The 17,249-nt window shown below is 48.7% G+C and overlaps 1 protein-coding gene across 4 annotated transcripts in view; it reads left to right on the forward strand.

Annotated features, from left to right (window-relative positions):
* IGSF3 (immunoglobulin superfamily member 3) overlaps positions 1-17,249 on the forward strand; it is a 102,025-nt gene that overhangs the window by 12,935 nt on the left and 71,841 nt on the right. For 3 of the 4 annotated variants that reach the window (XM_074598450.1, XM_074598433.1, XM_074598460.1), the window contains exon 2: positions 16,650-17,027. In XM_074598450.1, the coding sequence (XP_074454551.1) occupies positions 16,652-17,027 (376 nt within the window). In that variant the 5' untranslated portion in view covers positions 16,650-16,651. Of the gene's footprint in view, positions 1-169; positions 287-16,649; positions 17,028-17,249 lie in introns of those variants that run through there. The other variant, XM_074598441.1, reaches the window with a different exon arrangement.

Here is a 17,249-nt window from a genome sequence, read left to right on the forward strand (position 1 = left end):
TCAAGGTCTCAGTGTTTTTGAGCTAGCCAGGTGCCGGGATGAGGAGGAGTGAGACCCAGGCACTTGACCCAGGCTGGCCAACAGGATTATTTCATACCGTGAACGTCACGCTCAATACAAATTAGAAAGTTTGTTGAGGAGTTCTCTCTCCCCCTTGATGGCTGCGATCCTGAGAACTCCTTGCCCTGCTGCCAAACCCCTGAGCCCTTCCCTTCCTCCCAAAGCCGTAGCGTTCGCAGCGTCCGACATTTGCTGTCCGCTGCTGGGAGTGCACAGCTTCCTGCTGGTATGATTGGCTGAGTATAATCCTGGTGTATTTTATATTGGTATTGGGATCAATACTGGTTCTTTAGTATTATTAATGTTAATTATTTAGTCTTATTCTATTAATTGTGTTTATATTTCAAGCCTCGGGTTTTCTTGTTGGTTTTTTTTTTCCTGATTCCCCTTCCTGGCTGGGGAGGGGTCATCGCGTGATAGAACAATTGTGCAAACGACAATAAATGGTTGTGGGCTCTTTGAACTGTAACAGCCATGCTAGCCCGCTGTGTTCCCAGCAGCCATGCCTGCTTGGACGGACCCTCGCAGGGAGGCTGCCATCTCACAGAGGCACAGATGGGCCTCCAAGGGGCTTCCCACCCTGCTGGATGGCAGCCGCAGCAGCGCAGCCGCCGGCATGTGGCACAGGGCCATGGCCGACCAGGCCGTCATGCCCCATACATTGGGGGGCCCGGCTCACCCTTTCAGCCTGGGCACAGCAGAGCAGACATCTGACTTCATTACGCCATCATGGCTGCAAAATGCGGGCTGCAAAACTTCTTTCAGTGCTGCCATCTCTGGCTGTAAATCACCCCCGCGGCGCCCAGAGGCATTTGGGGAAGGCAGCCCTCGGCACAGGGCAGGGTCTGAGGGAAGGGGCTGTCACTGGCGCGGGGCGCGTGCACGGCTACCCTGCTATGGCTGTGGCCCCCGTCCCGCTTAGATGTGGGCGGTGGTGGCATGCTGTGCCATGTCCCCTCCTGGGCCCAGCCCCTCACCGCAGAAAGGGTAGGAGATGTGTCAGGGCCTCCAGCCCCCCTTACCCTCATGGCGGTAGTGGAGAAAACTGGGTGCCTTCCCCCCATGGCCTGGCCTGAGACAGAAATCTGGGGTGACCTGCGCCATGGTTCCTTCACACCTGCTGCCCCCTTGGGTCGTCCTCCCTCCTCACTGGGAGACCTGGGGGATGTGGTGGTGGCAGGAGGTCCCAGGGGCACCTCCACAGCCTGGGGTGGCTGTAGATTGGGGTGCCAGGGGTAGCTTTCACATGCTTTGGGACATTTACCGGGAGCAGCCACACACCAGCGATGCCCTAGCCTTGCCTCGCGAGCTTGTGCGGGCCATTTAATTATTCCTCTGTGTCTGAAGGTGTCTTTTTTTTTTTTTTTCATAGCTGCCACGGGCAGGCACTCACGAAGCTGTGCTAGTGGGTGCTTAAATATAACCAGTGGCAACCCTCACCACTTGCAGCCTGCTGCAGTAAACTGGGGAGGGTGGATGGCACCAGCAGCTCCTTTGGTCTTGCTCTTCTCTGCTTCCTGGCCCTGTCTCCCGCTCCCTCCTGCCCTTTTCCCCATCTTTGCACTGGTTTCCTTCAGCTCTGTCAGTCCCCGAGAGGTCTGAAGCGTGTGTGGTGTTTTGGTGCGGTTCTGTTCTGTTCAGCTTGTATCAGTTGCTGTTAAGGCTTATAATCAGTGTAAAATCTCTGGGGTGCAGCTATTTACAGAAAAAAAAAAAAACCAAAACACCAAAAAAAACCACCCCACCCTTCCAGACTTGCATCAAACAGGAGTTTTATTCTCATTAATTTAATTCCTCTAGAGTCTGATAACTTGGGCATGTTGAAATCAGATAAATAAAAAGCCTCCCTCCCTGGTAGCTATGTAAGCCTTTCCTTAACTCCCTGATCAGAGGGGACTAGGCTCTGCTAAGTAAGTAGCTGAAGATCAAAACTTCTGCGTATGTCTGCTCATCAGGGAGTGTAGGCAGGAGGATGCTCGGTGTGGTGTATCAGCAGAGGAATGGTTTGTCTCTCCCACACCCCCCTCTTCTCAGTTGATGGGGAAAGATTTTTTTGTTTAATGACAAATGCTGTTTAGTCACCCCCAGACATGTATTCTGTGTCTAGAAACTGGGACTGTGCTTTCTTCCAGACCTTCAGATAAACCTGCAGCCCTACGAAGGGGCAAGTCTGCTCTTGCTGAAGTTGGGGTGTATCGCCTTTGGAGCATCTCTCGGGCTGTGCTGTCCCGTCTCGTCACGTGTGTGCTGAGACGTGTTGCTCTGGGAGGCAGGAGGGTGTTTGGACTGGTGCCAGAGGTGTGGTGTTGCTGAGCTGATGCTGTAATCCTGAAAAAATCCAACTTGCCGCTTTTTCCAGACTCCATACATCAAGCGAGACTTGCGGTCATTAAGGGCACGTCCCTTTCTCCGTCGCATCGCTCATGTGTAGCTCTTGTCGTGCTGCTGGAGGATGAGGCTCCTCTTGTTCAGCAAGTGCTGTTGTTTAGTCCAGGGTCTTTCTTCCCTGTGCCTAGGTCACCCGTGCTGTAACGAGTTACCTGGCTAGCCAGCCAGGCTTTTGCTTGTCTTGATTGTCAGCCAACACCACTCGACCCTTTTGGGGTCCTTCTGTTTTCCTCTCCCCTGATGCCAGCTTTCTACTTGTGCCCTGGACTTGGATTTCCCCCCAGTTCTCTTCTTTTGACAGTGTTTGTGTCCCATAGCTGTTTACACCACCAACGCAGTGGCATCTGCCCCCACCCCCTAGGGCACTTTTTCCACCCTCTCTCCTGGCTCCACCATCTGCTGTGTCTGCTCCTGCTGTCGTGCAGTGGCATGAAGTCGGCATGAGTCCCCTGACCGCACTGACCTCCCTGTCTCAGCACTCAGCTCCTTCCCTCTGCCTTGTTCCTCACAAATGCTTTAACTTCTCCTGCTTTACTGAATGCTGCTAATGATACTTCCCTTCCCCCCCCCCCCCCCCCCCCCGATAGCCCCCTCTCTGCCTTCAGATTTGCTCCTCAAACCTTAGTGACCTTACAAAGAGGACTGGCATACAAATAAGGGCCTGCCTTTACCTGAGGGTTTGCCCTGCACTCCTTTCCTTCTCCATGCTTTTCACAAAAGCATATTTTTCTAACCCTTTTGCATTCCTTAAGGGTCCCAGCTCATTTTTCCCTTGTCTCTGTGGTTTGTTTTGCTACTCATAGCCTCTCTCCCTCAATGCAAAGCTGCTTTATCCCCTCCTCCTTCAGCAGCTTCTCTGTCCTCTGCAAGCCCCATGGGATGCTCTGTCTGGAGCTCTTGCCTCCCAGCTCTCTGCCAGTTTAGTCTGTCTCTGTCTCTGTGATTTACTTTGCAAGGGTTTTCTTAATAGCCCCCACTGCTCTATATCTCAGTTGTGATCCAGTGTTACCTTCCTTGACTTCGCAGTTGCCCTTGCAATAACCAGTTTTGGTCTCTTTGTGGAATGGTTTCCTCCAAGTCCTGTTGTCTTTACCTTCTCCTGCCTGTCTGACAGAGCTTTTCTTACGTCCTCATGAGTATACCCTGTCCAGCTTCAGGGTCTGGTTTTTTTGTGGTTATAAGGGGCTTATTCTGTGACACTGTTCAATTCTTCCTGCAGCCGCTGCCTCTTGGAAATTTTATACACTAATAAAAATTGGACTGGCCTCTCTCTGCTGATGTTACAAGTTCATATTTCTGTTCAAATTAAAATCTTGACCTCTGTCTCTGGTACTTATATGCATGGACGTGCACCTGAGTCTTTCTGCTAAAGAAGCGTAAGCTGCAACACTTCCTGTCCATCTCTGCCTCCGAAATTTGTTCAGGTTTTTTCCTGTCTGCTCCTTCCCCTGAACTCTCAAATTAGTTCCTCCTTCTCTGCCCTGCCAAATAGAAGATGCTTGTCTTCCCTTTAAGAGCCCTTTTTAGCCTTGTTCTACCGTGTCTTTTCTGGTGCTTCTGCCCTCTGCGTGGTTTTTGATTCCCAGCCTCTGCCTCTCGTTGGATTTCCTCAGGCTGGGTTCTCAGAGAAAGATGGCTTATCTGATTGTGCTGCCTCGTCTGCCGCCCCTCCTGGATAACCTGGCAGCCCTTTGGCCAATTTCACACAAATTTGACAGGAGTAGAGAGGTTGGAGATAAACGAGTTCCTGCAAGTCTTGTGAAGAGTAGGTAGCTGTGTGGGGGACTGAAGGAGACCTTTTTCTTCAAGGGCTCTAGTAGTCCCTCCAAATGACTGTGCCAGCTGTACGAGAAGCTCCAGCTGAAGCTTGCAGTCGAATCATTAGTCTCGTAGACAGCCTTATTCCTGAAGGCACAGGAAGCTTGGCTTCATTAAGTCCCCTGCACTTAGGGTTGTATGCTAAAAATGGTGGCTTGGAGCCCTTTTATTCTGTGTGATTGAGAGTAACCTGCAGCAAGCACCTGCAGCACTGCTTCACCTGGTGCCTTGCCACAAGGCCTGTTAGAGACCCATCATCAGGGTCTTCCAGTGGAGAGAGACCATGGTACTCCCTCACGTGCTGCCTCGCTCCCTCCTGCACTTGACCCATCCGCTGCCTGTCTGAAGGTCCCGTTCCACAGCATGGCTGAGCTGGGGGAATATCCCGGCTACTAATGAAAAGGGTTCTTTGCTCCCGTCCCCAAACACCAAAGAAAAAAATGTTCTTGCTGTCTTAGTGAAAACAAATAACTCTTTTCTTGGATCATTTTTCTTACAGCTCGCTATGGGAGTCAAGCACGGGGAGAGTGTGTATGTTGCTAGGAATAAAGCGAGTGAGAAAGCAAGACTGCCTTTTTTTTTTTTTTTCTTTTTCCCATGGCAGCTGGTCCCTAGATCAGCTTAAACTACACTGTGAAACCACATTTCTAAACTGAATTTCCTGGGATGAGGGTGTTTTCTGCTGCTGTTTTTTTCTGTAGGGGAGCTGGCACAGTGAGGCTGCTCTGAGTAGGTGCTGAGTTAAGGTATATAAGAGCATACAGCAGCGGCAAGTGCAATCCTGTTGGAGCGTCCTTCACAGAATGGCTGAAGTTAGAAGGGGCCTCTGGAAGTCATCTGGTCCAAGCACCCTGCTCAAGCAGGGTCACCTGGAGCAGGTTGCTCAGGATCATGTCCAGATGGCTTTTGAATGTCTCCAGGGATAGAGACTCCACAGCCTCTTTGGGCAACCTGTGCCAGTGCTCTGTCATGCTTCACAGTTTATTTAAAAAAAAAAAAAAAAAAAAAAAAAAAAGGTGTTTTGCTTCCCGGCTTGTCAGTCCCCCATGGTGCATGGGGTTGTTCCTCCCCAGAGAGGAGAATTGCATCCAATTGTCCTTTTCACTTGTTGGTAATAGTATTGTGTTATGAATCTGTGTAGGGGGAATGATTGTACCTTTCTCCCTCCCAGACTGAAAGCAATAGTAAATGCTAGTAGTAGTAAATGCTTCTCCATCCTTCTTTTTCTTTTTTTTTTTATTTTTTTTTCTTTACTCCTTTCCAAATACCAGAAAGCACCTGTCCTCCCATTTGAAATGGGAGCCTTGGTAATTTGGTGACAACTGCTGATAGTCTTTGTAGCATGTCAAACTAATAAATTACAGTGTAAGGAGATGAAGAGTTCTGACATCTTAATTAGCACTGAGGCAGCAGGTATCTGGAGAATCTCCCCGGATCTGTGCCTCTTTTTCAGGGACGGTGTCTAACTGAATCACAGAGGTTTTGAGAGGCAGCGTCTTGCTGGTGCTTAGTAAACAGAGAAGAAACCAGAAGAACTGGGGGAGGGTTGGAAATGGAATCTGTCTGTAGTTGTGCGGCTACGCTTTGTATTCTTGTGATCCTTTATGGTGGGGTGGAAAAATTGTTTTGGAGAAATGCAGGCTTTTAGCCAATACACTTGACTTTGGGGACAACTTAATTTGCTGTTTACCTGAAAGCTTTTTCTGCTGAAGATGATGTACAAGATGTCAGCTTTCTTTGCCTTGCAAATTGGATGTTCTCACGTGCTAACGGCCGTGGCTGAGGGGCATAAATGTTGCTTTAGCATGCTGGAAGGAAGCAGGAGAGATTGCTCGTGGCTGCATTCATTTCCAGATATTACACTTCATAACTTTTTGCAATGGCAATTCTACAGAACTGTGTGCTCAAAAGGAGGTGGGGAGCAGGTGGGGAGCCGGTGCCTAGGGATACAGCTGGTGTGCTGGAGGAGCAGTGTGCTTGGGGAGGGAGGGGTGCGCAGCAGTGCAGTTAGTCATCAGTTCTTCAGACCTGTCCATATCTAAACCTGTCCTCTTAAAAAGCAAACGATTTGGGGTTGAACAATTCATAAATGGCTAATTGAGGGGGCCGATTTGGAGTTTGGAAAGGAGATGCTCTGGCCCTAGCCCAGAAGAACAAGTGTACAAGTAAGGGTCCTAGGGAAAGTCAGGGTGCTGAACTCCTAAACGTCATCCTTACCAAAGTACGGGAGAACCTAGAGTCACTCAGAGCAACGGGAGGGGAAGGAAGCCAAATAAGCAACTTCCAGGAGTATGGAAAGATTGACCAAAACACTGGAGTTTCTCTTTGGAGGTCAAGGGAGGCACCTGTGTGTGCTCCCTCCCTCCATTTGTTTCAAATGAAAAGAGCAAGTTGTTTTGCTTTTCTTCAGGAAAAACAAGTTTGAAGGAAGATAAGGCACCAGGCTCTCCATGGATCAGAAGTATTTTGAGAGACCTCTTCATGAAAGAGAGGGAATTTCTTTAATGAAAGACCGGGTAGTAAATGCTATTTCCTTTTGGCAAGGGTAATGGCAAGGTGAGATTTGGAACTCCACACTCTTCTTTCCTCGGAGAGTATTTTAAGCATCTGGGATGTTACGAAGTAAATTAAAGCAATAATAGGAGCATTCAGTTGTTCAATATTGGGAGGGATTGCAGACCATGCAGGAAAATGAAAAAAGAAGTGACATTAAAACATTATTGACTGTGAAACAGAATGAAGTTTCTTATTGTCTGAGAGTGAGTGATTGTGCAGAGAATAATGTTTGACAATTCTAAGAGTGACCCTGGCTGTTGAACATGTAGGACCTGAAGACTAAAGAAGGATAATAAAAAGAAATACAGAGGCTGCAGGGCATAATGAACTATGTCAGAAATTTCCTGCCTAGCTTTGTCGCTCGAACAATTTCCTTTCCACCCCCCTCCCTCTTGATAGGTTGGGAACACATACCAGCTAAGAGTTCAGCAACCTGAAATGTGTGTTGACGCTTCATAGCTTTGGTACTAGCACGACAATGCTGAATCTTTTAGAGGTCTGGGAGCAGTACTAGAGACACCAGGGTAAATGGTGTGTCCTTACATGTATTTTAAGAGCTAAAAGAATAGAAGAAAAAACACACATAGGAACCTTGGGAGACTTCACTTTTTGTGTAGGTCTATACTAAATCTTACAGTGGAGTACCTGTGGTTACAGCTTCAAAGCTCAGGCTGGGAAGGCGGTAATGAAGCCATCGCTGCATTTCATTGGAAAATATAAAAGTAGGCATTGCCTTGGGCATTCCGGCAGGCCACTGTAAATGCTGCTGTGTATTGTGCTTAACCAGACCTGGAACCAGCAGTAGTGATATAAGTCACTAGGACATGTCGTCAGCGGGCTGTAGGAAAGAAGAAACTCCTGCGGATAAGACACACGGAGCAGTGCAAGTCAGAAGTAGTGCGTGGGCAAACCAACACTTCCTGCCTGCATATTCCCAATATAAGCATAATCTGCCAGGGAGCTTCTGCTTGCGTATTTTCCCTGTAATGATAAGGGTAATGATGGCATGGTATATGAAGAACGTGCTGATCTGAGAGTTGGAGTAAGGCTCGGAAGGTTCTGTTCTGACCTTGGAGGAAGAGAAATAAGTTGATTAAACAGATTCACGGAACGAGCTCTACCTTACGTGCAGAAAAGAGCTTATAGTGCTTCAGGAGCTCTCTGCCGTTCTGTGGGGTTAGTCAAAACTGGTATCTCCTTTGGTGAGTACAAGGACTGCAGATTAGAAGGGACTCTTTCTCAGCATTTTTGAAGGAAAATAGTCAAACTATAATAAGCAATAGGTGTCTTGCACAAGGATATTTGAGCCCCCAATGGTTGTTTGCCGTTACGAATCTGAACCAGCAGGACAGTCAGCTCAGTCTTTCCCTTGTACATCAGCATGTATTGTTGTTCACCTTTTACATGAGGTACACCTTGGTCCACCAGCTTCTTCAAAGCCCGTGTGAAGTAAGGAGGCTGAGCATCACAAGCTGCTGAGCTCAGGGACATGTGTGTGGAAAGGCTGCCCTGCCGTCCTCCTTCCTTTTGTTAATATGGGGCATCGCTCTTTTCTCTGACCACAGGCGTGGCTGCCTGGCTTCTGGACGCTTGGCTCTGTCACTTTTCAGAGCTATACTAGATTAAAGAGTAGTTTCAGACTTTAGTGCAGCCAGGTAACTTTAAATGTACATTTTAATGGGATGGTCAAGAATGATAGGACTGTAAAAGCAGGGAGATCTTGTGTTGTGCATCCCCCGGGGCTGGTTCACCTCCACCTGTGGTATTCCTGAAGAAGGTACATGTCTGTCAGACGGAGCTGTAGTGTAAAAGACTTCAGTCTCACATAGCAGTCTCTCTGGTACCTCACTTTTCTTGCTGCTGGGAAGTTAAAAATATACGTAGCCCCATGTCCAACCTGAATCTCTACTGTTTGAGTCTATTGTTGCTTGTCTTCTCGGTGTCCAGCATGGATAATGAATTATTCCTTCCTCCTTCCAGCATTTTTTAGAAGTTCAAAGATTGCAGTAATAGAGATGATCTGTGGCTCAAGAATATGCCATTCTGAGGTGGTGTTAAAACTAGCTTATTTTAACTGGCCTAATTGTAGACGCAGAGAAGGAGCAGTTAAAGGAATGTGACATCCATGTAGTATGAGCTTTGCTTAAAAAAAGGAAAAAATCAGAAGGGCAGATCACATTTAACACTGTGCAGCTGTAGAATACCAATGCTGTACTGGGGAAAGTAAGGAAGTCGTCTGTCAATATAAGGACCAGATCTGAGAAGAACCAAAGGATGAAAAATGGCTCTGATCTTGGCAAGGGGGTTGGATGTCTGACTGGATGCATAATTATAGCAGAGGTACAAGACCTCTTTTGCAGTCAAAACTTGGGAAGCTAGTCACAGGCCAGAACAATCTATGGTGATTAAAAGAAATGTCACCTCTTTCATATTTATTGAAAACATTTTTCTTAAAAGACAGTAAACATATGCTGTGGAAGTGAGCGGCTGTGAGACGGAGCAGCTAGCAGGGATGAGTGAAAAGCAGTTGTGTTGGAAGAACAAAGAGCTTCATTGGCGGCTCCTGTCTCGTTTGCCCGTGCTTTGATATTTCCCCACTGATTGTGATATTTCCATACCAATTATTGTATAAATTGTTCCTGGCTGACCTCCCTACTTAGCCATCCTTAGTTGGCTCAGCAGTGGGAGGAATTTGAATGAGGAATGAATAGCTTTTTGAGTCAGTTTGGGAAGGACGGTCCGCGTGCTGGGAGTGGTGGGATGGTGGCAGGAGTGGAGGAGGAGGATAGAGGATCAGGCACCCTTGGTAGCATGATTTAAACATCAAAGCAAAAGGGTGGAGGATAGGGACAGAGTTGTTCTGCAGGTGGCTCCAGCCAGCCTTTCGGTACAGTGAACTCTCTTGGCATGACAAAAAATACATCAAGCAAAATACAGTATTTTCCCAGAATGAGGCTTTACAGTAATAAGGGGGGGGGGGGGAGATACCACATGTTTTCTTCTGATAGCATTGTTTTTTTCCATCTGGCAGCAGGTTGCAGTGTACAGAGATTGCCCCTGCTGTGACTCATTTATGCAAAAATTAAGCTTGAACCTTATTTTTATTTGTGTGCCGTTAACAGGAGACTTCACAGAATAGCAGGTGTGTGTTACTAGAAGATTGTCTCTGTTTTCGTGTTGCCTGTTGGGGCAGAGTCTCCCTTAGAGATTACATTAGTCTTCAGCCGACGAAAAATAAGACAGCCGCTTGGGGAAGTGTTCTTGGTGGCTTGACAATGGTGAGTTTGGAAGAGTCTTCTTGAAACATAACACCGTTTTATGGATATCAGTCCCTGCTTTTTCTCTGGACTCCACAGCAGGGCTAAGAGGCTGGTCTTGGCAAGAGCCGTCTGCGTCCTCCCCAGGGGACAGAAGGGAGAGAGAAAGGGCCGTCCCCTGGGAAGCATCGTGCCTAAGGGAGACTGAAAAATTAATCTGAATTAAGACGGAATGTGAGCTTGGAGGTTGTTAACTGTCCCTGAGCAACCCACTGGAAGCAAAGGCCTGTGCACGGTACGACGTTCCTGTTTTGGGGTAGGGGAATGGAAACCCTGGGGATGAGTAAGGTGCAGGGGAGCCCTGCTTGCTGGGCTACAATTAACCGTGTGCGCCCTGTTACTTTGTGAAAGTGGCCAACGCACAAACTGCTGCAGCCTGAAGGCTGTTTCTGCCGGCCCAGCTCTTCCCTGTGGCCTGCTGCCCGTGAGCTGCAGGCTGTGGCATCGCCCCGCAGTGCTGCCATCCTTGTTTGGGGTGGGCTGCCAGCGTATGGGAGGCAGGGGGCAAGCAACAAATGAACAACGCCGGCTAATAAACCAACAGCGCCCTTGGACTGGATGAAGATGCTGTTTCCTTGTTGTGGGCATGGCATCCTTTCCTCGCCCTGGGGTTGGAGTGGGGTGCAGCTATGCCTGCTGCCTCCTGTGGCGTTGGGCCAGGGCTGAAGGCGCTGGAGAAAGAGTCTGCTGGCACTTGCCTGGTCTCAAACCATGCCATGCCCCTTGGAGAGCGAGGGCCAGGCGGGTGGCCAGCCTGGTCTCCTGAGCTGCTCTCGCCTGAGCTAGCCCCAGACCTGTGGGAGGGCAGCAGTTGCCACAGCCTGTGATGCTCTTGGCGCTGGCACCTGCTCTTGGGGTTGTGCGTGCCCAGAGCATCTCTCAAGCTAGGAAGCAGGCGCTTGAGCATAACTGCTCTTTAGCACTTGTGCTTGAATTGTCTTCATTACGGAGGACTTTCTGCCAGGTCCTGTGGTCTGCTGCAGATGCTGATTTGTCATAGCCAAATAGGATTTATGCACGCTCCCCTTCCCTTCCCTGCACATGGGCACAGGCTCCTGCTTTAATTCTGAGGGTGCTTTGAGGGAACCAGTTCAGTTGGCCATGTTCAGAGCGGAGATAGACACGCTTCTGGAGGAAAAAGCTAAACTGGTCCCTTTTTTAGCTTCTGTTGTACTATAGCCAAAGTATATTCTGCAGACCAGATGTGACCTGTATGGCTGAAGAGTATAGCCTGCAGTGACACAGGTGGTGAAGGGGCACAAGGACAACAGTACTGGTTCAGACTAAGGGTCCTCCCACCTAGCTCTGTATCACATCTCAAAAAGATGTAGGCAGACAGCTGTGCAGTTGTAGCTTGTTTTGGGAGTCCCCTGAACCTGATATGATCTACCTATTTAGTAGTCCCCTTTCAAGTACTTGTCCCAGCCACATTTCGACCTATGTAAACTTTCCATATCCACAGCTTCCCTCAGCAAGGATGTCCCCAGGTCTGCTATGTGGAGCTGCAAGAACTGCCCCACTTGTTATAAAACTGAATCTGACCAGTTTCGGTTGACAGACCTTGTTTTTTTAAAGTGGAAGAGATGGTAAATGGTGAATTCTAGACTATCCTCTCCGTGGCATGCATATTGGTATAGACCTTTCCTCTTAAAGTCATCTTTTTTTCCAGGCCGGAGTCCTTGCCCGCTCCATTATTTCTTATGTAGAAGCCATTCCCTAGTGTTTATCGTTGTTGTTGCTCTTCTCTTACTTTCTCAGGAGCACCTATAAATTGAACAAACAATATCAGCGACAAAAATCCACAAATGTGCACTGTGTATTTATGCAAGGAACGGGGAGAAGGGATCTCTTTGGAAAAGTTTTCTGCCTAATAACTGTAGTCAAAGGCATAAAGTAATTTTTAAAGGAAATTTAGGATTAGTATTACCAGTTATTGACAAATACTGCTTTAGAGCTTCTAAGTGAAGGAAAACTGCTGTAAAGCTGCAGGGGTAGAAACATCCACTCAAGCTACGTAATCCATTTGGTGTTCAGCACTGTCAGCCCTATGCTTCTGGAAGATATAGAAAAATAGAAAGACTTTTTTTCATTGCTCTCTAATGATTAGAGACCCAGGATAATACTCCTTCTCAGAGCTCAAGTTTCTCTTTTAGATTAAAGGTCTGCTGGCAGTGATTATTGATACCTAAGATACCTTGATGCAACTGGCTGCGGTGCCTTTGGGTGTGGTGCAGGCATAACCCATGCTCTCAGAGATGGCGAGAGTGTTTGTGCAAGAGACTTCTCATCGTTCTGTCCCTAATTTTTATTTATTTTGGTGTGTCAATGCTGTGGTAGAGTTTCTGTGTGCACAGCCATCCTTTCATTCATTATACTCGCCTAACCCTTGCGATAAGCCTTGAATCAATGTTCTCAGATGCAATTTTGCACACCTGTTCTTCTGAAAGGGACCTGAAGGTCCACCTCCTTACCAAAGAGTAAGTGTTTGCCACCTTCTGAAGTGGGGCATCTTCAAAGTTTTTCAAATCAGGCACCTGAAATGACCAGTCGTGTCTGGAAAACCTGAGTTCTGTATGTCTTCCCGTGAAAAGGTCAGATCTTGCCATTGTCAGCTGACATTGCAAAATCTGCGCCTTCCCAGCAAAGACAAAGTGTACTCGGGAGCTGAGCTGCAGCACTTCTGGGTGAGATGCCTGGCTGGCAGGGATGCTCGACGTTCTTTCTTGCCTGTAGATTGAATGGAGGCGTTGAAGTCCTGGCTGTGCTATGACAAGGGACACGGGAATGGCCAAGTGAATCTGAAGTTACGTTTCTCCTTTACCTTATACCTGTGTTTCAGAGCTCTTTCATGTGACATTGGCCGTGGCCCTGGAGCCTGCTGGGCAGGCTGGCGTAGGGGAGGTGCAGGGACTGGGCACCTGCTGGTGCCGGGGTCCCACACAGTCCCCTTGCTGCATGACCTTGAGTCTGATCAACCGGCTGCACCATCCCCTCTTGCCGCTGCCGCCTCCTCTTTCCCCCACGCACCTCCTGTCTCCCAAACAGGGCTGGGAGATGGGTAAGCCAGCGGAAGTCTCGAGAGCTGCCTGGCTGTTGTTTGCCTTGCTTTTAGCTCAAAACGCTGGTGACAATAGCCCTCATCTGTAGGGGATGAGGATCAGGGAACGCTTCCTCCTTATCGTGGGGGATTTGCTGCCTTTTGGAAAAAAACAGATGCACAAACCTATCATTTCTTATTAATTTTAAAGTAGCTCTTGGCTCCCTACCTCCTCCATATCAGCTCTTGCATTGTCAGTAAATTATATTGGATTTGCAATTAAAAGCCAGCTGTGCCAGTGAAGTACCAGCCAAATGCCACCATAACTGTCTCCTGGGCATCCTAGGGGAGGTGTGGAGCACGCAGCTCCTCCTCCAGTGAGCTCTTCTCTCACTTCGAGAGGGAAAGATAAGAGTTTAAAATGGGATCTCGGGCGCATTATTTTTGTTAATCAGAGCACTTGCTCGCTCAGAAATGCAGTTCTTTTCTTGATACTGCGTGTTCATGGATATAGCAATTCCCAGAGCTTGAAAACTGCCAAACACCCTTCACCATGTGAAAAGTTAACTGTTTTTAGGGGAAAATTTGTAGTGGTGGATGTCTGTCTCAGGCTGGCTGTTTTTCTCCTTCCCTTTCTCAGTTAAAATGATTTATTGGAGAAGTATCTCTGCTTTTGCCGTGTGGGGTTTTTTTCAAGTGTTGAAAAGCATTTGTGCCCATCTATGTTTGAGCAGGAGTTTGTGGCCAGGCAGGGGGATGAGCACTGTGGATATGCTGCTCCCTGCCCCTCTGGAGATCCACCCTGTTCAACCCTCTGCTGAGCCTTTGTGTCTTGCCTCTCAGAGGCTGAATGGCAGCTTGCTGCAAGTTGTAGCAGAACCCCAACTGTTTTATCTTCCTTCCACGCTGGAGCTGGGCAGGGCTTTTTCTGCACCGGCTTCTTCTGTCCCTCAGCTGCTTGGGCTCCTGGAGCCAGAATGAGAAGCAAGGAGCTCTTCAGCTCTTACCTCCCTCACTTCTGGCTGAATCACAAAGGTGCAGCAAGCCGGTGAAAGAGGGAATAGGAGAGGAGGAATGTAGAAATTGGGTCTCTTCCAGACCTGGAGCAGGACTCCAAGTTGTAGTGTTACAGGCAAGGTCCCAAAAACCCCTGGCAACAGAAGAAGGAAGCCCACATTGGCGCTGGCCATGAGGGCAGTGGGATTTGAGATCTACCAAAAGACTGCGTGCATCAGGGTGCAGAGATCTGCACCGTGGGTCACCGAGGTTGGGATCTTGCCAGCGAGCTTTGGAAGGGCTGATATGTGCATCTGATAAAGTGATGGTTTTCAACTGGATAGTTGGAAAACTCCTCAAATAATTGTTATGTAAAAAAACCAAAACCACAAACCAGCACAGCACTAAAAACCTGCAAAACAAGGTTGTGCGCTAAGCTGAAAGATATCTGCATGAGTGTTCTGTGTGCAATTTTTAATTCCTACAGCTGCATGTTTGCCTTGTGGTACGATTTTAATTCTGTCATTGCATGCAGGGTATCTGTGTGCTGTAGCAAGGCTACGATGTGCATACAAAAAAATGGTATTATGAGCTGTCTTTAGGTGCGCAATAAAGATCTTACCCTTCCTGCTGCTTTAAAAACAGTTCACTTCAAAGGCTGCAGTATTTGCTTTGTCCTTTGGCCTTTACGGGGTGACAGAAGAGGCTGTCTGCACCTTAGATGTGTTAGTTGTCTCTAGCAGTATCTTTCCCCAGGATGAAGAGATTGGTACAGCAAACAGTGGGGGAGTGTTTGCCTCTGTTGTTCCTCTCCCCATTTGTTTCGAAAGTGCCAGCTTTCCCCATCCTCCCCTTAAATCACATTATTTCATAAAGGGAAAAAGAAACATAATTTGGAGCAGCAGCGAGCTGAGCCCAAGTTAATAGTTTGAATTGCACTCCATCTGTTCAGCTGCATGGCCTGGTGGATGTGCTGAACCTATTTTTCACAATTTGTTTTAAGCTGGTAAAAACCATCTCTCCTGGCACTGGTCCAGGCTGACTGTGGCAAAAAACTTCGTCTCTGGACATCCATGTCCAGAGGGTAGGATTGAGTCAGTAATCCCCGGATGCCGGGCTACCTCTTCCACCTGTGCGTTGCTAGTATTTTGAAAGGTTAAATTCCTCTCTGGACTTGAGCATTGCTGTTGAAAATTAGAGAGGGGGTGGGGAAAAAAACACCAATGTGTATGTGCACACAGAGGATGAAATTTGCAAACGTGATTATGCGGGACTCGCTTTAAATCGGCTTATTGCTGTTTTATGATGGCAAGCAAGCAGTCACAGGAGCCAGGGTGATTGGCCTCGCCATGTGCGCATGCTGCTGGTAACTCAATAACCGATGAACACCCACCGTGGTCTCCAGACCTCCAGCCTTTGATGTAGCAACAAACAAGATAGATTGCTGTAATTTATCTGGCCCCTGGAGGGCTGTGCTGGTAATGTGCCATGAGCCCAAGGGCCAGCCATCCATAATCTGTGTAAAAATACAGCAGATCGCAGTCGCCGTGCTGCGGGATTGTCTTTGTTCCGTGCCGCAAGAGTTTGTGTGTGTACAATGCACAGTACTGGGTCTCGATTTCCAGCAGCCAGGGGCGGTAAGTCTTAGTGTAATATGCCCACTCCCTCCATTAACTTTAATTGTTTTTGTTATGTACTAAATATACTCCTTTCAAATAGACTCGGGAAGACAGTGCCGGAAACGTGGTATTTCCCCATATGCTTTTACAAGCGTAACAGAGAGACTGGAGAAAGCGTGCTGGTTTTGGGAAGGAAAAAGAATAGGATTTTGTACCAGCCAAAGGCTCCGGTGGGTTTGCTGATGGAGGTCAAGTGCTTGTGCCGTTGCTGTTGGGTGGCCTGGAGATGAAAGGCGAGGGACCGTAGCCTCCTGGCTTGCACGTGGGCCCCTCTCCTGGTGGAAGACGGTCCTGGTTGGGCTGTGCCAGGAGAAGAGGGAGTTGCTGCCAAACTGGGAAGTCCCACTAGCGGTACCGGGGTGCTGCAGAGCAGCTGCGTGCCACCTCCTAGTGCCCTCTGTTAGCAACCCGTGCCTGGGTTTACAGGATACTGGGTTTGGAAAATAAGAGTAGTACTGAAAACAAAGCCCTGTCACCTTGAGTTTCTGGTTTGTTGCCATGCGGTGCAGTACCTTTTAGTGCCCGGATTCTTATCACTACCAAAGAAAGCTTTTATGTTATCTCAACACCACTTTTTTTTTCATGGGGCGTTCTAAAAAACACTTCACTTGGGTCAGCAAGAAAGCTTCAGCGTGGCTGGGGGGGTGCTGTGCCAGAGCCCAGCGTGCTTGTTGTACAATGGGGTGCAAGGGCTTGCCTTGCCGAGCCTGGCCATGGAAGGGTTAGGACTGGTACATCTCGGGGGACGCACGGCGGCTGCCTGCCAAGAAGTAACGTTGGGCTCCTCTCTTCCCACAGGCATGGCCTTGGCCCAGCGGCAAGTGGCGGTGCAGGAAGGGCCCCTCTACCGCACGGAGGGCTCCCATGTCACGCTGTGGTGCAAGGTGAGCGGCTACCAGGACCCAGTGGAGCAGAACTTCCAGTGGTCCATCTACCTGCCCTCGGCCCCCGAGCGGGAGGTGCAGATCGTCAGCACCGTCGACCCCTCCTTCCCCTACGCCATCTACACCCAGCGTGTGCGCAGCCGGGGGATCTACGTGGAGCGGGTGCAGGGGGATGCCGTCCTGCTGCACATCACCGAGCTGCAGGACCGGGATGCTGGGGAGTACGAGTGCCACACACCCAACACCGACAAGACGTACTTTGGAAGTTACAGCGCCAAGATGAACCTCGTGGGTAAGCTGTCCTGCTAACGGCATAGCTGGGGGCAATGGGGCATCTCCCAGCCAGCGTGTGGCAGAAACCCATGAACCCCACCATGTGCAATGTAGTCCACATAAGGCATGACAAAAAACACCAGTGAGGAAAACAGGAGCAGAAAGCAAGCAGCATGGTGGTGTGAATTGCAGGAAATCACGGTATAGAGACGAAGGAGAAATCGAGCTTTCTCTAGTAATA

The sequence above is a fragment of the Larus michahellis genome, chromosome 1 (assembly GCF_964199755.1).
Source record: "Larus michahellis chromosome 1, bLarMic1.1, whole genome shotgun sequence".
NCBI lineage: Eukaryota > Metazoa > Chordata > Aves > Charadriiformes > Laridae > Larus > Larus michahellis.